This window comes from Dendrobates tinctorius, unplaced genomic scaffold (assembly GCF_039654945.1).
Source record: "Dendrobates tinctorius isolate UK_male_01 unplaced genomic scaffold, ASM3965494v1 ptg000011l, whole genome shotgun sequence".
In the NCBI taxonomy this organism is placed as follows: domain Eukaryota; kingdom Metazoa; phylum Chordata; class Amphibia; order Anura; family Dendrobatidae; genus Dendrobates; species Dendrobates tinctorius.
In genome coordinates, this window is record NW_027361679.1 from 101,443,494 (window position 1) to 101,465,278 (window position 21,785).

The 21,785-nt window shown below is 40.9% G+C and overlaps 1 protein-coding gene across 17 annotated transcripts in view; it reads left to right on the plus strand.

The window, feature by feature from the left end:
* ADGRL3 (adhesion G protein-coupled receptor L3) overlaps positions 1 to 21,785 on the plus strand; it is a 948,965-nt gene that overhangs the window by 807,970 nt on the left and 119,210 nt on the right. For 3 of the 17 annotated variants that reach the window (XM_073545415.1, XM_073545464.1, XM_073545432.1), the window contains one exon: positions 11,982 to 12,033. The exons of 9 other annotated variants lie outside the window; for them this stretch is intronic. In XM_073545415.1, the coding sequence (XP_073401516.1) occupies positions 11,982 to 12,033 (52 nt within the window). Of the gene's footprint in view, positions 1 to 11,981; positions 12,034 to 12,554; positions 12,690 to 21,785 lie in introns of all 17 variants that reach the window. 5 more of the 17 variants (XM_073545440.1, XM_073545376.1, XM_073545391.1 and 2 more) reach the window with 2 other exon arrangements.

A 21,785-nucleotide genomic window follows, 5' to 3' on the forward strand; every position in this document is an offset into this window, starting at 1 on the left:
ATTGTCTGACGACAAGGGCAAGGGTGCCACTTGTGTGTTTGTAGGGTACCGCCTCCTCTGTAAGGCGGGAAACTGATACTGGGAATACTAGGGACATTGAGGACCAAATATTTTATGTACCCTACACTCTTCCTATATATAATTCATTTGCTTCATAATTAAATAACTTTCTCTTTACTGGTCTCTACTGGTTTATTGTGCTGATATCAAAAATTGGATGTTTGAAGGGAACATTTTTTTGATATGTAAGTTATTTGCCCCGACCATATTATACCATGTTTTATTGTGGGTGGTAGCTAAAAGGTGGCTTTTGTGAAGAACCTGCATGCTCATATGTCCATCAGTAGCCGTGGTCAATCTATGCCCTCCCATTTCACCTACAATTTTAGATTAAATACATTTTACATTTTGCACTAAAAACAAGGGAGTGTCAATATTTTTCTAAAGTTCTATTGCTGTACATGTAATGTATTACTGCCCCCTTAACCCTCACGAGATGCTCAGCAATACACTTGAGCCCTATGTTGGGCCTGTGTGATGGACCTTTTTTGACTGAGCCTCTCTGCTCACTACCTCCTTCGGATACCTTTTCTCTCATATCCTGATCATTCACTGAAAAACTGCTCTTATCTATCTACACATCAATCTTCAGTTTTTAGTCAGATTACATCTTCTGCCTATACAAGCCAAGGGAGAGAGTAAAGTTGAAGGATGATAGCTTCTATATTTTAGAACCTAAAGAGGTGAAAATTGCTTACAAAAGAAAATCAGAATCCAGGGCATATAATGGCCAAACAGTGTGATTCCTGATGTACACGTACATGAAAGCTTATTATGAAAGTTAGCCTAACATTTTAGACATCATTATTTTACATTTTAAACTCTACAGACTCCTTGGTCACTTGGTCATGGCAAGCTTACGTATGTTAATGGTTATCTTTAGCTTCAAAAATTGCACTAAGTTTAAGGCTGTATCTTCATCACTAGATTCATTTTCAGACCAATGTGACATTTCCCATGGTGCTCCAGTGATTGTGCATTGGCCACAACAGTGATGTGTCATCGACAGTGCTGCAGCCAATCCCGTAACTCAGTGGCTCTGACAATGTACAATTTTGGAGCTGCTGAGCTCATTTATTGACTGCTGTACTGCGTTACATTATTGATGCAGTCTGTAGACGATCACTAAAAAAGTGCAGGAGACATAGCGCTGGTAGGGTAAGTAAAGGGCCGATTGTTTTACAAAGAACTGAGCCATGATGCAAAAGTTTCCTGAAGGTGAAAAAATATATTTTGATGTTTTTTCCAATGATGCATCCATATTAGGGGCCTGTTTTGTGGGACAAGCTATGTTTTTCAATGGCATTATTTTGGATTACTTATTGATTACATTTTATTAACTCTTTCTGGAAGGAATAAAAAATTAGCAAATTTGGAAAAGTTATACAAATAATACAAATAATGATTTACACTTATTTTGTGTGTCAGTATGATTACTGTAATATCAAATTACTCTTGCACAATAAATATGCTAAAACAAATTTGTTTTGTGTTGTCATATTCTAAAAGTTACAGCTTTTCTACTTTTGACTTAACAGGGCTATTGTTGTTTTTGCAGGATAAGCTGCAGTTTCAATAATTTTTTAATGGATTTCTATACCATTTTTTAGAAGGCAAAGTAACCAAAACTTTGCAACACTAACATAATTGTTTATTTAAGGTTTTTACCGCACTCATCATTTGGCATGATTGACATTCCAACTTTAATATACATTTTCACAGATTTATGGTGATACCCAATTCATATTATATATATATATACCGTGTATATATATATATATATATATATGTGTGTGTTTATATATTTACATTCAAATTTTGCACAATTAAATCACTTGTTCTTACAAGAAATAATCTTTGGAGAAGCATAACGTTTTCACTTTTCAGAAAATCTTGATATTGTTACAATTACTACCAATCTGAGCTATGTATGACATTTTTATCAATTCTCTTTTAACCTTTGGAGGCAGAATGTTAAATAAAAACATTTCTACATTAGTTTTTTTTTAATCTTTACAACACTCACCTAACTTATTATCTACGTCAATATAATTACAGTAATCATATTTTTTGTTTGACTCCTTTTACATAAATGATGACTTGATGACTCCCACATATGCACGTATGTGTGTGTGTGTGTGTGTGTGTATATATATATATATATATATATATATGTGTGCACACACACAGAGTGAGGTCCATAAATAATTGACCAGTGACACTATTTTTGGCATTTTAACTGTTACTTTAGGTATTATGGGCTAAAAGTGCAGACTTACAGCTTTAATTTTAGGATATTTACATCCTACTTGGAGTAAGTTTGATTAGCTTTTTAATATGTAGCTGTATACTTTTAATCCTTTTCTGACCTTGGACGCAATAGTACGTCCAAGGTCAGATCCCCCGCTTTGATGAGGGCTCCGGCAGTGAGCCCGCATCAAAGCCGAGACATGTCAGCTGTTTTGAACAGCTGACATGTGCCCGCAATAGGCGCAGGTGGAATCGTGCCACCCGCACCTATTAACTAGTTATGTGAGGGGGGGGTTAGCAAAAAAAAAAACAATTCTGGCATTGTCTTTCCCATTTATTTTCTACAAATATTTCAAGATTTCTGGCATCTCAGAAGTTTAACAGAGGGGTTAAACTGTTGGGAATGAAGCTATCTCTGGTGTCAGGAGTTGCAGCACTAGCTCAGCTATATTTCCCAGCTGCTGCTGCTGTGGAGTGGATGGCACAGGTACAACTATTGTATTTGTGCCATATGTACTTCCTGATGCAGTAACATACTGTACTTCACATCAGGACAAACAGCGCGTCTACATCATATGTATTAAGGTATTTTGGGGATTTTTAGAATAGCCCAATACATTAGTTAGAAGAACATTTCCAATGTCGAATACAGTACAAAGCACTGATCGGCTCTGCTACATATAGGCAATGAGCAGATCGCCTATATGTAGCTGAATTACAGCATTGCTATGAGCGTCGACCACCGGGTGATGCTCATAGCAGTCCAGCATCACAATCATAGAGGTCTCTAGGACACCTCTGGTTGTTATGCCAATGCATCACTGACCCCCCGATCACGTGACGAGGTCAGCGATGCACGTATTTCCAGCCCGGCAGCCGGAAGAGCATGTTAAATGCTGCTGTCAGTGTTTGACAGCGGCATTTAACAGGTTAATAGTGTGGGTGGATCACAATTCCACCCACGGCTGTTCCAGGCACAAGTCAGCTGTTCAAAACACCGCTGGAGTCCACATCGAAGGGAGAGAGTCCGACATTGGTGTACTATTATGCACGATGTCGGAAAGGGGTTAAAAATAGAAGTCTTAGTAGTTTACTTTTGTCAATTAACCCAATGCAAAGTCGATGAATAAAAGACAAATCAAAATCAAATAAATATTGGGTGAAGCTACCCTTTGCATTCAAAACAGCATCAAAACATAAACTTTACAAGATACACTTGCACACAGCTTTTGAAAAAGATTTGGTGGGGAAGTTTTTCTAAACATCTGGGTGAACTTAACCACACATGGTTGGAGGATGTAGACTTGCACACATTATTCTTTCTCTTCATGTTATCCCAGCTTGACTCAATGATGTTGAGATCAGGTCTCTGTGGTGGCCATATCATCACTTCAAAGACTCCATGCACTTTTGTACAATTAAGATAGTTTTAAATGACATTGTTTGTATGTTTGGGTGTTCTTCTTCAGAATTAATTTTGAGCCAATAAAATGCTACCCTGGTGGTATTGCATGACAGATAGATATCTTCCTGTGGACACAGTGGGACATGTCAGTGTTGCTTGCCCTGATAGGAAAAAAGGCCTCAGTATGACCACCAAGCCGCCAGGGCCCTCATCTTCTCTCTTATTTGTGGCTGGCACTGATGTAAGGAGTAATAAGAACTGTCAATCTGTCACTGTGGGAAATAAAGTTACCGCTGCCCTCACAGACACTAGAGTAGCAGTAACCCTAGTGTTTCCAGAAATAGTGACCCCTGCGGATATAATTCCAGGAAAGACAATGTCTATAACTGGAGTTGGGGGTCAGACCTGATGTGCCTATAGCTTCTGTGTATCAGGACTGGGGAGCAGGGGAAGAATTGAGGGAAGTGGCTGCATCAGACACTATCACTACCAATGTGTATGGTATCCCACTATGTCCCTGCCTTGCAAGTGAATGCCACAGAGAAGGTGGCAGCCAGTAACACATATGACAGAGCGCTTGTGTGATACACGGAAATGTACAGATGTGGCTGGGGAATGTACAGAGTGGGCCATTTATATGGATACACCTGGGTGGGCCATTTATATGGATACAACTGGATGGGCCAACTTCAAAATGGCCGCCATGGTCAACACCCATCTTGAAAAGTTTTCCCCTTCCCATATACTAATGTGCCACAAACAGGAAGTTGATATCACCAACCATTCCCATTTAGTTTAGGTGTATCCATATAAATGGCCCACCCAGGTCTATCCTTATAAATGGTCCACCCTGTAGAATGGATGTCCGAATGGATAGTACAATGTGTTTTCATAGATAACATACGCAGGACCGTACTAATGTGACAGATGTGATTCGCAGTGAGGCTGCTGCTTAGACTCAACCCAGATATTAGCGGATGAGTCTCAGACAGAACTGCCAGAACAGGAGGGCCCTAATACTGCCCAGGAGACCCCCCCCGCCCACATTGCAGATCTGGTAAGGTTCCAGATAGCAGACTCCGGATACTCAGTATCAGACCAGAGTCTGGCATCCCCACTGCAGACCAATAGAGCATTTAGAAATTCTTGCTAACATATAGCAGTCTGGATAAGTGGAGATATCTTGCAGACCAACCCCCTGCTGGGTCTGACAAGTAGGGAATATATTGGGACCAGGAAAGGCTGTTGGTAGTTCCCTATCTGTTCAGGGTAAAGTTATTAAGTTATTACTTATGTGATTCCTCTTGCTGTGCACAGTAGAGTATAAAAGACTAAAAGCCCATCTATACTACTACCACCAATGATTGATGAACCTTTCCATTGAATGGTTGTGGATATCATAGGGCCACTTGCAAATGCTGTTGTGTTCCATTGGTTGACTATACTTACGCACTATACAGAAACTGTGGCGTTTTATTCCTTGTGAGAAGATAAAGTTGCAGATGCACTACTGACTGTGTTTTCTGTGTGAGTTTCCCCAGGGAGGTATTGACTGATCAGGTGTCTCAATTCATGTCTAATTTGATGAAAAGTCATGTCCAGAAAATGGTGTGACCTCTTGTAACCAGCTCTTGTCTTCCTCAGACAAACGGACTCTGTGAGCTTTTTACTGGAACTATTAGGCTATGTTCACACTGGGCGTTTTTGCTGCGTTTTTTATACTAATTTTCTGCTGCTTTTTACAGTACCAGAAAAGCCTATGAGATTTCAGAAATCTCATGCACACACATTGTTTTTTTGTCTCATCAGGATTTTGTGCTTAGCTGCTTATTTTGGACATAGAGCATGTCACTTCTTTCAGCGTTTTTTACCCATTGGCTTGAATGGGTGTTGAAAAAAATGCTGCAAAAACGCAGGTATCATTATTTGCAGCGTTTTTTCTGCAGAAAAGTCATGGACATTAGCATGAACAAAGAGGCACCAGAAACGCACCAAAAAAAACACCAAATCTGCACCAAAAATGCACCTAAACATGTGTTTTTGCCGCATCTTCTTTCCTGCCAATAAATCAGGTTTTGCTGCAGAAAAAAAAGCAGCAAAAACGCCCAGTGTGAACTTACCCTAAAACAAATGCTCAAGATGCTGATGGAGATTGAAGGGAAAGACTGGGAACGTTACCTCTCTCATCTCTTTTTTGCATACCGAGCGCTACCCCAGGCCTCAAGAGGATTCTCCCCCTTTGATCTCCTTTATGGAAGAAAAAGTCAGGCAGTCTCCTGATCTGATTAAGGACTGTTGGGAGGATGACCCTAAAACTCTAGGAGACAATGAAGAAACTGAGCGAACTGCCTCATGAGAGTGTGACCCATGCCCAAATCAACCAGAAAGTTTGGTATGACCGTAAAGCCAGACTGAGGGTCTATGAGGAGGTGTAGAAGGTCTGGCTGTTGGTTTCTATGCTGTAGAGAATTAACATCAGCAGGTCTGACTGTTAAGCCAGGGAACTGTCAGATAGCCCATCTGGTAGTACAATACCTTGGGCTCAATGTGGTGAGAGGGCTGCTAAAACTAGAACAAGGGAAGGTAGAAGCCATCACAACCTGGCCTACCCCATGAACCAAGAAACATGCAAAGTATGTTCTGGGTACGGCCTGTTATTATAGGAAGTTTGTGCTCCGATGCTCTGGCTAAGCCGTTAACCTATCTGATTATCTGATAAAGAAGAAGCTTCCTCAAATTATTTTCTGGACTTTTCAATGTGAGAAATCATTTTGTGCCGTAAAATCAGCATTGGCTGGCTTGTGCATCCTTCAGGCCCCAGATTTCACTCATTGGGTCCTGGTGCAGACTGATGCCAGCACTTATGGACTAGGTGCGGTTCTCAGCCAGGTGAACTAGCAAGGTGAAGAGCACCAAATTCTCTACCTAAGCAGGAAACTTCTGCCCAGAGAGGTTGCTTATGCCACAATTGAAAAGGAGTGTTTAGCAATTGTGTGGGCTCTACAAAAACTACAGCCATACCTCTATGGGCGCAACTTCACCGTGATCACAGATCATATAAACCACTGAGCTGGCTCAACAGAGTGCTAGGGGAAAATGGAAAATTGCTAAGATGGAGCCTCACTTTACAACAAAATGATTTTACAATTCTACATCAGAAAGGAATTTATCATGGCAATGCTGATGGTTTATCTCACCAAGGGGGGTCGGAACTGGATACATAATAAGGAGTTGATCAGTAAAGGGGGTTTTACACATAGCGATATCGCTAGCAATATCGCTAAAACGTCACTGATTTTGTGACGTTATAGCAATATTGCTAGCGATATCGCTATGTTATACTTACCTCCGACCGGCTCCCCTGCTGTCCATCGCTGATCGTGCAAGATTGGGCGGCTCCATTTCTTGTCTGCTTCCTGCTGGGCTTCCTGCTGTGTGAGACGAGCGACGCTGGACGCGGGCGGGAGGACGTCAGGATCGCTGTGTGTGAAAGGTGAGTATCGTGCGCTGCGTCGCTGCTGCATCGCTGTGAGATCTTTCTGTGTGAAAGCTCACTAGTGATCATTTAGCGATGCACCAGCGATCCTGACCGGGTCGGATCGCCGGTCGGATCCCTGGTGCATCGCTAAATGTAAAAGTGCCTTAAGTCAAACTCCCATGCATGTCAAAAAGGGGGGAGGTGTGAAGGAAATATATAAACAATAAGAGAAAAGCATAACAGCAGTAGAGTTACATTTAGTTGACAAAAGGGTGAAACTGGATATACCAGTATTGCAAACACAAAGGTTTTTTTGCTGAAGGTTTCAAACATGGCACCTCAGCTCCTGGACCCTGAGCTTCAAAGAGAAACAAATGGACATTAACTAGGCAGAATATTTCCTATTGACTGTATAGAAAGGAGTGGGGGAGACACAGGATATTTGAAATGCAAGGCCATTATCTAACCATCCAATCAAAAACAGCAATTTTTAAATAGTCCATTTCAGGTGATCCTGGAAATATGAGCCTTTGGTCAGGACTATAAAAAGCCGGGTGGCGCAAAAGAAAGTTGTTCAAATGTGAGGGCTAAGTATGTTGGTGAGATCCATAATTCATATCTCCTTCCCTCAAGGAAACAGAAGATATCTGTAAACAGAAACGTTTAGGTATTTCTGTTAAGTCTTCCTTTTTATTTTATAACTGTTTTGCATATTTGTGTTTTATTTTTACCTTTTTATTTCATTTTTGTAAGCACTGTTTATTTTTATATTAAAGCTTAAAATCTTTAATAAGTTTATCCTTGTGTGCTCTAAAGAATCCATAGCCTTTCAAAGAGTGTGTGACCTTTTTGATTGTCAGAAAGCAACATATTTTGTGTATTTGATGAGTGATGGCGGCGTGTTAATAAACCGGGTTGTGTGGACTGTCAGGGCATGATTTATGTTTCCTTTATAGCCTAGAACAGTTGTTGAGTGCTGGAATGAGTGAGAGGAGATAAATTAACCCTTGCAGGCGCACCCCACGTCATGTGCTGAGTAGTGTGCTGAGAAGTAACAGGACAGTCAGCTCAGAACTGAGAGCTATCAGTGGGACCCAGCTATCTCCATCTACTGTTCAGAGAAGTCTGCCCAGAAGTGATCTTGATGGTAGAATTGAAGCCAAAAACATACCTTCGACGTGAAAGAAAAGCAAAGTCATTCAAATAAGCATGAAAACATAGGAACTGGGGTGCAGCGAAATGGCAGCAGGTTCTCTTGACTGATGAGTCAAATATGAAATATTTGTTTATAACAGGAGGCAGTTTGTTTGACAAAGGGCTGTAGAATGGTACAATTATGAGAGTCTGCAGGCAACAGTGAAGCATGGTGGAAGTTCCTTACAAGTTTGGGTTTTTATTTCAGCAATCGGAGTTGAGGATTTGATACATTAATGGTGTAATCCATGCTGAGAAAATGTGACCAATACTGTGTGTGTGTATGTATATATATTTACAGTGGGTACGGAAAGTATGCAGACCCATTTAAATTCTTCACTCTTTGTTTAATTGCATCCATTTTGTAAATTGAAAAAAGGTAATTTTATTCTCATTCATGTACACATGTACACTCTGCACAACAACTTGACTGAAAAAAACAGAAATGTAGAAATTTTTGGAAATGTATTTAAAAAAAAAAAATAAAAAGAAATATCACATGGTCATAAGTATTCAGACCCATTGCTCAGACACTCATATTTAAGTCACATGCTGCACATTTCCTTGTGATCTTCCTTGAGATGGTTGTCCTTCATTGAAGTCCAACTGTGTTTAAATAAACTGTGTTAAAAATAGGTCACCGAGGAGGATGGCAAGATTAGGCTAGGCCACCAGGAAGCCAGAAAGGTTGGTAACTTAGCGGATTGCAGACCCCTAATCCTAACAATACAACTAGCAGTAGCCATGGGGCGTACCTACGATGCCCTAGACGCCTCTGCACAGCCAGAGAACTAACTAAGCCTAAAGCAAGAAAGGTGAAATCTAAACTGCCCTGGAGTAGAACCCCAAAGAAATAGCCCCCAAACATATATTGTCGGTGAGACAAGATGAGTCACAAACACAGACAGAAAACAGACTGAGCAAATAATGGGTCCCAAACTGTCTAGATAGGATAGGAAAGGAAAGACTCTGTTTGCAATCATGCAAAAACCCTAAAAAATCCAACATGTCTGATGTACAAAAACACTGAGGTCTCACGACCTCTCCCGCACTATATCAGCATTCTGGTGAAACTGGCAACAAAGCAAAAGAGACTAATATAACAGGGGACCGAACAAACAGACACAAGCTGCAACATATGGAGCGGGGTCCTGCACAGCCCCAGCAGGGAGCACGCTGAACCCTCACAACAAAGCAGAAAGAGGCAAAAACATATCAGATGCAAAGGATTAGCAAATGAACAACTTAACTGAAACATGCAGGATCAGGCAGGAGACAGCAGACCTCAGAATGCACAGGAAGAACTAATCACCAGCAACAACTGAGGGAAGCCTGCTCACTTATATCCTCCAAATCAGTAACCCCTGATTTCCAATCGTCGTCGTCAGGTGGCAGACTTCTATCAACCCGGCCAGCTCCACTACCCGCAATAATCACCAGAGGGAGCCCCGACTCAGAAGTCCGATCAAGAGAATTCACAACAAAACTGATAGGACTTGATTTGTAAAGGCACACATCTGTCTAAATAAGACCTCACAGCTCACAGTGCATGTCAAACCAAATGAGAATCATGAGGTCAAAGGAACTGGCTAAGGAGCTCAGAGACAGAATTGTGGCAAGTCACAGAGGTGGCCAAGGTTACAAAAGAATTTCTGCAGTACTCAAGGTTCCTTAAAGCATGGTGGCCTCCATAATCCTTAAATGGAAGAAGTTTGGGACCACCAGAAGTCTTCCTAGACCTGGCCATCCAGCCAAACAGAGCAATCATGGTAGAAGAGCCTTGTGAGAGAGGTAAAGAAGAACCCCAAGATCATGATGGATGAGCTCCACAGATGTAGTAGGGAGATAGGAGAAAGTTCCACAAAGTCAATTACCACTGCAGCCCTCCACCAGTCGAGCCTTTATAGCAGAGTGGCCTGACAGAAGCCTCTCCTCAGTGCAATACATGTGAAATCCCGCATAGAATTTGCTAAAAAACACATGAATGACTCCCAGACTATGAGAAATAATATTCTCTGGTCTGATGAGATGAAGATAGAACTTTTTGGTGATAATTCTAAGTGGTATGTGTGGAGAAAACCAGGCACTGCTCATCACCTGCCCAATACAATCCCAACAGTGAAACATGGTGGTGGCAGCATCATGCTATGGGGGTGTTTTTTCAGCTGCAGGAACAGAACGACTGGTTGCAATTGAAGGAAGCATGAATGTGGCCAAGTACAGAGATATCCTGGATGAAAACCTCTTCCAGAGTGCTGTGGACTTTGCTGAAGGTTCACCTTCCAACAAGACAATGACCCTAAGCACACAGCTAAAATAACAAAGGAGTGGCTTCAGAACAACTCTGTGACCATTCTTGACTGGCCCAGCCAGAACCCTGACCTAAACATCTCTGGAGAGACCTGAAAATGGCTGCCCACCAACGTTCACCATCCAACCTGACAGAAGTTTAGAGGATCTGCAAGGAAAAATGGCAGAATATCCCCAAATCCAGGTGTGAAAAACTTGTTGGATCATTCCCAAGAATACACATGGCTGTACTAGCTCAAAAGGGTGCTTCTACTCAATACTGAGCAAAGGGTTTGAATACTTATGACCATGTTATATTTCAGTCTTTCTTTTTTAATAAATTTGCAAAAATTTCTACATTTGTTTTTTTCAGTTAAGATGTGGTGCAGAGTGTACATTAATGAGAAAAAGAGACCCCTTTTGAATTGACCAAATGGCTTCAATGAAACAGAGTGAAAAATTTAATTGGGTCTGAATACTTTCCGTACCCACTATAGAATTATATGTACACACATATACAATCTGTGACTTTTTGTATAAAAGTAGTTTTTCCTCTTCCTCAAAAGTATAATAAACAGTGATCGAAAATTCATATGTACCACCAAATAGTGTCAATGACAAATACAAATCATAGTTAAAAGACAAGCCCTCATATAGTAGCATCAATTAAAAAATAAAAGAATGATGGCTTCTCGAATGTGACAATGGAAAAATAAAATCGAGAAAAGCATGTTTGGTCTTTATGGTGAAAATAGGCCTGGTCCTGAACTGGCTATAACAAAAATGTTTTTTTCCCATTAAAATCTCAGGTTGCTACAATAGATCTGTTGCTCTAGGCCCCGGAGCAATTGCCTGGTTTGCCAATCCTTAAAATTAACTGTGTGTGATTTTATGAAGTCAGAACAGATTTCCTAATGAATGACTTAAAGGAAAGATGTTGTAGACTGTGAGCAATTGATATACAATATCATATATGTATATTCAATGAATGTACATTGTTTGTCGGAACGATAATACCCCTTTAATAGTTACCATGTTGGTATAATATGTAAGGAAATATATTAATTGATTTTTTTTATTTGCTATATTAAGATGATGCAAACCATGGGGCAAGCCCTCTTTTTTTAGCACTTCATCGCTGCTAGTTAGTAACATTAGCCACTATTTTTAAAGATTTATCAATTATGGTTTATTATTCTTTACAGTGTCCACTAGAACAACTCATATTCTGTTACAAATATTCCGACTGTTTGAGTAAGCTTACTTACTGTTTTTTTCTTTCCTTTTCTTCATGCTGTCGCTTAGAGCCCTTCAGAGAGACAAGTATGGGAGTAAAACTAAATTTTGCTTATCAAATGTAATTCTTAATTGAATTTATTATATTTATTAAACATTTACCTAGCAATACATAATTGGTGGACCTTTTGATGATATTTTCTTTAGTCATTGCTGTATTTTCTGGTACCTTGTGTTTTATACAACTTAATTTACAAAAGGTTTTATTTTATTTGTTTTTCAAAGTATATTTGCTTGTGTAGTTTATTTTTATTTTATTTTATTTTTTAATTGATTTGTATAAGGTACCAAACCATACAGCAAAAATGAAATAAAAGAAAACTATTTATGTTGTTGGTTTTAATGAAGCAGTGTGTTTCATGTTAATTAGATTGTTTAAAGAGGTTCTAAAGTTTTAGCAAACTGAGCATTAATAAAACTTTTTAATTGACTTCTGTTAAAAATAATAATAATTGGTCTTCGTACTGAGGTTCCACGGACCATAGCTGTACAGATACGATGTTCACGTTCTTTTTTTATTTAGAGGAACAATTACATTGTGTGTCAACAAGAAGTTTTACCTATTTTAATGCTCTTTTACAGGGTTCCAGATGACAGCTAAAATGATTGCAAATGAAACTAAACAATGTCGACACGGTGATGTCTGCAGGTTGCCAGAATGTAGAGTACATGATATTCTCTAAAGGTTTCAGTCAGTTTATCAGACATCAGCCTAATGTAAGCGCTGCAGTTTGTCAGTCTACAGTGTAGTGTCAATGCTGCAGTCGGACCACAGTCTATGGCTACATTTACAGATCCAATGTTCGAATCTGTGTGCTGTCTGTTTTATAAACAGCCTGTAGAATTTAAAAGGAATGTTACCCCTTTTTTTCAAATATGAGCTGCCGGCACCGACATCAGGGGCTTATCTATAGCATTCTGTAATGCTGTAGATAAGCCCCCAATGTAACCTGAAAGATAAGAAAAACAAGTTATGGTTCTGTCACACTTAGCGATGCACCAGCGATATGACGCGGTCAGGATCGCTGGTGCATCGCTAAGTGGTCGCTAGTGAGCTGTCACACAGGCAGATCTCACCAGCGACATCACAGGGGTCGGGGGTCGCTACTTACCTGTCACACCAGGCGATCCTGCGTCTTCCCGCCCGGCTCCACGCTCGTCGCTCGTCTCCCACATGAAGCGCCGCAGGAAGCTGACGATGAGAAGCGGTCCTGGACGTTCTCGCGTGATCAGCGATAACCAGCGGGGGAGCGGGTCGTAGGTAAGTATCAGACACAGCGATATCGCTAACAATATCGCTATAACGTCACAAGTTATAACGATATTGCTAGCGATATCGCTTAGTGTGACAGTACCTTTAGATTATACTCACCCAGGGGGTCCGGTCCGGTCCGATGGTTGTCGCGGTCCAGTCTGGCACCTCGCATCTTCATACAATGCCGTCCTCTTCTTTCCTTCCTGTCGTGGCTTCTGCGCAGGCGCACTGCTCTGCCCTGTTGAGAGCAGAGCAGAGTCCTGCAGTGCGCAGGTGCTGGGAGAGGTCCGGCGCCTACGCACTGCAGTATTCTGCTCTTCCCTCAACAGGGCAGAGCAGTGCGCTGGAGCCACGACAGGAAGTAAAGAAGAGGACGGCATCGTATAAAGATGGGAGGCGCTGGACCGCGTCACCCATCGGACCAGACTGCCCCCCCCCCCCCGGTGAGTATAATCTAACTCTTTTTTCTTATCTTTCAGGTTACATCGGGGGCTTATCTACAGCATTACAGAATGCTGTAGATCAGCCCCTGATGTCAGTGCCAGCAGCTCATATTCGAAAAAAGGGGTGACAGATTCCTTTTAATTGATCCATACAAACATCAGTTTTAAAAACAGATCTGTGCTGTTGTTCAGTGAGTCTCAGAGTAGGTTCTATTCTCATTTGTTTTCAATTGTAGAGACTAGTGATGAGCGACCGTGCTGGGATAAGGTGTTATCTGAGCGTGCTCAGTGCTAACCGAGTGTCTTCGGCGTGCTTGATAAATATGTTCGAGTCCTCGTGGCTTAATGTCTCGTGGCTGTTCGACAGCCACAACACATGCAGGGATTGTCTAACAAATAGGCAATTCATGCATGTGTTCAAGCACGCCAAAGACACTCGGTTAGCACCTGAGCATGCTCAGATAACACCTTATCCAAGCACATTCACTCATCACTAAAAATGGATGAAACACTGAAAACATACTTTTTACTTCACCATTCCATCCATGTTTCATCCTTTTTCACTGATCCATTGTTAAAAATCAATGGATAAATAAAGGTTCAGACAGTTCACCTCTGTCAATTTTTAAAAATGAAAAAAAAAAACAGATGCACAACGGATGACACATGGGAGGGTGTCAAATGAGTGAATGTAGCATAACCCTGTGGTCTGTCAGTTTAATGCATATCTTGTGGTCAGTTTGTTCAGTCAAGTGTAAATACTTTCATTATTTCACATGTAAAGTTGCTTTGTTATATTATTTTATTTTGTAGCAAAAAAAAAAAAGGCTCCAAATTTCCAGCCTTACCATTAAAATTGTATATAAGCACTTTTTACTAATACATTAGAACCCCTTTAAATGTTTATTTTATTCATGAAAAATACTATTTTGCTATGTATTGAAAATGAAAAATGATACACTGGAAGTATGTCTTTATGAATATCCATTACGTGCATTTATCAAGGTGTGAAAATAACATTGTTATTTTCATCATGTTGATTTAAGTTACGGTACTCCATAAATAATTCTGTCAAAGAAAATGTGTACCCTGGTATGGTTTTATACTTACCTTTATGCTTATATTGATACTAGATGCTGGCCCAATTCTAGCGCATCGTGTATTCTAGAATATGTATGTAGTTTATTTAAAGGGAATCTGTCACCCCATTTTTACCCCATAAGCTGGGGCCACCGCCATCAGTAATGCTGTAGATAAGCCCCGATGAAGCCTGAAAAATAAGAAAAACACGTTAGATTATACTCACCGGGGGTGGGGTGGGGGCGGGTGCGGTGGGTGTCGCGGTCCGGTCCGGCGCCTCCCATCTTCATACGATGATGTCCTCCTCCTTGCTTCTCCCTCGGCTCCTGTACACACGTACTTTATCTGCCCTTTTGAGGGCAGAGTAAAGAACTGCAGTGCGCAGGCGCCGGGAAAGGTCAGAGAGGTCCGGCGCCTGCGCACTGCAGTACTCTGCTCCGCCCTCAACAGGGCCGATAAAGTATACGTGCGCAGGAGCCGAGGGAGTAGCAAGGAGGAGGACGTCATCGTATGAAGATGGGAGGCGCCGGACGGGGCGGCGACACCCATCGGACCGGACCGAACGCCGGGGAGAGTATAATCTAATTATCTACTATATAATTGTCTAATTCTGTCTGTAACGGAAATCCCGCGTCGCTGATTGGTCACGGCCGGCCGCGACCAATCACCGATCCGGGATTTCCATTACAAACAGACAGACAGAATTAGACGCTTATATAGTAGATTAAAACAAAAGTTAAAGTAGTTGTCCAAAACACCATCTGGCACTGCCTCTCCACTGCTGCTTTTTTCTTTGACGAAAGGACAGACTGCAGCGGTGGCATCATGACTACAACTCAAATCACTGCTACAGCCAATCACTGACATTAGTGGTTTTTCCGATGCAGGTGTTACTGAGCTCAGTGATTGGCTTCAGCAGTTGCTTGTATTTTCAATGGGGGAGGGACAGTACTGGACCTGGAGAGGGCAAATAACTGAGTTTTTTCTTTTCTGCAACAAAAAAATTGCCAAAAAATAAATTAATTCCGTATTTCAGGCATCACCTATAGGCCACATGCACACTTTGAGTAATTGGTGAATTTTTTTACCTCATGATTTGTAAGTCAAAACCAGGAGTGCGTGAAAAATGCAGTAGTGGGACGCATGTTTCCATTAAACTTTTCTTCCGACTGTTCCACTGCTGGTTTTGGCTTGCAAATACTGAGGTAAAATACCGGCCAAACCTCGATATCTTGGCAATCGAAAGTAGATCTGGCAACTAAATATGTTGCTTTATATAAGGTCAGCATATTAAAGCTGCAGGCCCATAATCATATTGTCAAAAATCTCTCCAAAAATGTTTTGCAGATTAGATAGTAGGATCAACAAAAGAATACTGTGATTTTATAGTAATAAATCTTTTTTATTCATGGAGGATTGATCCTCCCATCTCCTGACCCTCGGGAAAACTGTTGTAGTAATTTGAGTAGTAAACATCGCAGTGTATTTTTCTGGCAAGAAGGCGCAGGTTTGTTGCACATTTTACTAAATGCAATTCTTGTAAGCTGCTGATTTTCTCTGCAGCATGGTTCAATGTAGCGCTTTCACACTATATCTAAATATACGGACTTATACACAGTGACTCGTTACTGCCATCACTCTCCCTCAACACCTGTGGCAAACATTTGAGTCCCTCCTTAAGATATGCCCCTGCAGTGCTAAATAACATTAGTGACTTCTCAGGCCTCTTTCACACTTCCGTTTTTTACAATCAGTCAAAATCCGCCAGGTTTTGAAAAAACGGATCAGCAATTTTTTTTTGCGGATCCGTTTTTTTCCCCATTGATTTTCATTATTGGCGGATCTTGACGGATTGCCGTCCATTTTTGTGCGGATCCGCCATAATTTTGCTGTCCGTCAACATCCTCAAAGATTTCCAAACGGAGTTTGCAACGTTTTTTTGGCCGGCGGATCCTCCAGACACTGATTTAACCCGAAATTCTGTCTGGGTGCCGGACACAAAAAAATTCTCTCTCTCTCTCCTCTTTCCGGCCAGCGGTTCCTTTAAATTTCCTCATTTTGCGGATCCGTCAAAAAACGGATCCTGTGCCATCCGTTCACATCAGTTAAGAACGGATCCGCTTGTCCGCCTTTTTGGCAGATTTTAACTGACACAAAAAACTGAAGTGTGAAAGAGGCCTTAGTGCAAAATCTTGCACTATATCCATGATCCAAAGCGATATGATGTCCCACACATTCAGGGGGGCAAATTCAACAAGATTGCAGCTATTTTGATGAACCATAGAGGGCCAGGTAAACGTCTAAAAAAAATTACAAAAAATGAATACTCACTTCATTGCTCACCTACTGGACTCCACTGCTGCATGCTATTCCTGTAGGTCCTTGCCGCCTGTTTTTACCGCTAACAGTTGCTTAAGTTTAGGGCTTCTTCACGCTATGTTGGGATGTCGTGACTTCAGGACGTTCACTGCGACCTTATGACAGGCACTCTACGATTTTTATATGCGCAGAGACATCCTGGCTTAGTGTGAAGATGTCTGGACTTACAGCAGGAAGAGACATAGAAGACCTTACTGGGGACAATGAGCAGTGAAAGTGAGCGGTGAGGTGAGTATTGTTGTATTTTTTTGTCTACATTTTTTATTATATTCTGGAATAAATATCTCCAGACACCAGAGAATTATAAGGAACATACAATTCACAGAGAATAAATTCCGGGCAAATCGAATATCCCAGTGAAATCCGGTGGATTTCTCGAATTTGAATCCAGTCCGATCCGTTCATCTCTATAAGGCCGGGATCACACATTTGAGTCTCGCATGTTACTACCCGGCACTGTCTCCGGCACTTGGGAGCGGAGCGTGTGGCATGTATTTCTAGGCGGCCGCATGCTCCAGTCCGAGTGCCGGCGGCAGTGTCGGGTATTAACATGCGAGACTCGTCCGAGTTTCTCGCATGTGTGATCTCTGCCTTTGAGAGAGTAGAGGAATATTAATCGCATGATGCAGAAACCACACAATCTGTAGTGTTAATTTATTTCAGCACATGGGACTTCCTTTTGGACGGTTGAAGAAAAAAGTTATACAGAAATGAAGCTAGTGAAGAAAGCAGCCATCTAGCTGCTCACATGTAGCATGTATTAAGAATGTAAGGAGTTAATCCATATCTGCCAAGTTAAGAGCAAATAGTTTCAGTTTTTTTGCTTCCAAATATTCATAGACTCAATCTGATACTTCATTTAAGGCCGGGATCACACTAGCATATAATATCGCATTGGATGCGATATACTAATGACACTGGACTCTGCTGCGCGTGGGAGCCGAGTGTCAGTGCTCTGTGCTCCTATCCTCTCTCGCATCAGAGAATCACAAAACATCGGTGCAGAGGAGGTGGAGAAAGTAACTTCTCCATCTCCTCCATTGCCGACATCCATGACTATCGCACGGCACTGGGATGGCATCCGAGTTCAGTCCGATTTTTCGCACGCACCCTTTAATGGGTGTCTGCAATCCGATTTTTGGATGCACTCGCAGCATGCTGCGATTGTTTTCTCATGCTGACTAGGCATGAGAAAATAATTGCGTATCTAAGCTGCCCCATAGAATAACACTGGTCCAAGTGCTATACGTTGTTTTTTCACATAGCACTCGGCCATGTTATATGCTGTGAGGGAGACCTTAGAGTTCATTTCCATTTTTTCAGGAGTGCACCATTCCCCTGCCTCCAGGTTTCCTGATTGCCAGGAATTGGACATTTCTGATTGATTGACTGACAGTTCTGGCGAGCCAGCTACATCATCAGACTGCTGGTCTGAACTGCACACTTCTGATGCTGTTATATGAGGTAACTTGTCTATACGATATCGGAAACTCAGTGTAACTGAAGCTAGCTGGTAGCAAGAGCTTACATTCTGCTCCAGCAATCCCTGCCATCCTCAGTGCAGTGCTTACAAGCCCATTATGAAATAGCTTGTAAGCACTGTGCATGTTTGACCCTGGTCCCCTGAAAACTAGAGTAAAAAAATTAAAAGTTTAGGGATAATGGGGCAACATTTTAATAAGTGGAATGCAATATTGCTTAATTTTACAAGAACATTGCATATTTATACATTTTAGGAAATGGTAAGAACCCATCAATGAACATGGAGGGGTGGGGCTCATCCATTTGTAAGGGATGTATATCCATAGCTATTATTGGAAAACTTTGTAAGGTTGCTGCTTGAGGTCTGAGGGTTTATTGCCTAAAAGAAGAACTAAAAGAGACACTGGAAATGAGCATTATGTGCAAATCAAGATAAAGCTTGAGGCATACCTTAAGGGCAGTTCGAATTACATTGACCTGATGACTTCCATTTGAGACTGTGACAAAACAGTGACGTCAATGTGCTAGTTATGTCTACAATAGGAATCTGGTAATACTACCATGAGGCCAGAAGTATGGTCCAATAGATCGTCTGTCAGTCATTGGATCTATTAAACTGAGAAGAACCCAGGCAGGGATACATATACAATCTCCGATTAGCAGCACAATAACTACTTAAAGTGACAAGCACCATTAAGAAATGGGTCCTATAGTGCGGCGAAGCAAATGAAATAAAGTTTTAACTGTATGTACTGTATGCAGTTAGGGATATGTCAGATACAACGGTGATCATGTAACACTGTGCAGATAGCTGCATTAAAGGAGTTTTCCCACGAACAAAAGTTCATTTTAATCACTGGATCTTGGAATAATAATAATTTCCACAATTGGATATGTTTAAATAAAATGTTCCTGTGCTGAGATAATCTTATAAATGTGCCCCTGCTGTGTACTGTGTAATGGCTGTGTCTGCCCATACAGGAACATGGTCTGATCATACCACATCTCCATGGGCAGGGGGAAGGAGCAAAATAAAGTATACAGACAGGACAGGCAGGGAATCACAAAGGATTATTATTATTATTCCAAGATCTATTGATTAAAATTAACTTTTGTTCTTGGGAAAATCCCTTTTAAGCGTAGGTCGACAGGATAACACAGATAATGTGCTCAGGCATAGCCTGGGCACGTGGGCCCAAAAACTGAAACATTAAGGGCGGTCTAAAGCCCCCGTCACTGCTGAGTCACAAGTTTTGTGATGCAACAGCGACCTCAGCAGCGATCTCGCTACGTTTGACAGGTAGCAGCGACCAGGCCCCTGCTGTGATATCGCTGGTCGTGTCGGAATGTCCTGGACTTTTTTTGATCGTTGAGGTCCCGCTGGGTAGCATGCATCGGTACGTTTGACACCTTACCAATGACCTAGTTAGCGATTAAGAAGCGAGACACATGGCGTGACATCGTTACAAAGGTCGCTACGGGTCGCCGTATCGTTGCCGCGTTGTTGGGAAGATCTGACTGTTTGGCATCTCACCAGCGACCACATAGCGACACAGCAATGATCCCTACCAGGTCGTATCGTTGTCGGGATCGCTGTAGCTTTGCTTAGTGTGACGGGGGCTTAAGAATCAAGAATTAGCTTTGGGTAGATAGTTTGAATGACATACCAACCCCAACAGCATCTTCAGGTAAGTTAAGGATCTCTCTACATATGAACATATGAAATTAGGGTAACCAGTAAAACAGATGAACGTGTTAAAGCGACTCTGGATCCAGAACATGGAATGTGCTTAGTGATAGTCTGCAGAGTCTTTTTGATAATTTTGATTTTCACGAACCAAGAAAATTTTTTATGGTTCTAGGGCTCTGCATCTGTCTGCAAGCTCATGAGGAAAGTGCCTCTTTTGGTTTCAATGACAAAGTAATTTGAGAGCTTGTTTTTAGCGGGATGAGTTACACTTATCAGTGACACAATTTTTAACATAACTTATTTATTAACTAACTTTGATTAACTATTTGTGGTGAAAAATTAAAAAAGAGCAATTCTGCCATTGCTATTTACAGTTTAAAAAAATTACATGCTACAAGTAAAATGTTACCTTTATTCTGTGGCTCAGTACATTGTCAGTACTAAGTTTATATAGCTTTATTTATGTTTTATTACTTTTGCACAATAAATAAAATGAAAAAAAAATTGTTTTTGTGTCTTCGTATACCAAAAGCCACGACTTTTACATTTTTAATTTATTGGTACCATTTTGTGGTACCTATAACTTTTTGATCACTTTTATTACACTTTTTGTGCCATCAAATTAACGAGAAAAAAACAGCAATTCTGAATTTTCCACAGTTCACCATGAGTTAATAAGTTGTAATTGGCATGTAGATTTTATTTCGTTGGTAGATATGATATTGAATATCAAAATTATACTTTTTATGTTTTATACTTCGTTTTAAAAGACCTGTAATTTGTTTTATTCTTCTGTAAAATGTGCTTTGTGAAAGCTTGGTTTGTTTTGTGTGGGAAAGCTGTAGTTTTCACTGGTGCGATTTTGGGGCACATAGAACATTTTCTTAACTATTTAATTACAGGCCTAACAAGTCTTGTCAAACTTTGATTATGCAATTGCCTTCACCACGGCGGTTTTTGGGTTACATTACTGAGTTAACTGTTCTACTGATGCAATTTTTTTTATCAAAAGCCCATCTATATTCATACAGGAAAGATGTATATCTTTGTACCGTGTTAGCCAGTGGATAGAAAAATATTCAGGATTGAGAGTCCTCAGTAGTTGATACCTTTTAATGGCTAACTGAAAAGATGGTAATACATTGCAAGCTTTCGAGACTACTCAGGTCTCTTCAGTTAGCCATTAAAAGGTATCAACTACTGAGGACTCTCAATCCTGAATATTTTTCCATCTATATTCAGTGTTTCAGTTAGACTCCGGCAGCTGATTGCTTGGGTTCAGAGGCAATACTCATGTAATCAGCATGATGTATATATCTGTCATGGAGCACTAAATAGCAACGTGAAAATTTACATAATGCCACATGAAAAACTCATAGATAATAATCTGGACAGCTTAATTGTCTTTGAGACTGACTGTAAAGCTTCTAGATTATTATCTAACATAGTCATGTCAACACTGCAGTGCACAATGCTGCTTCTAC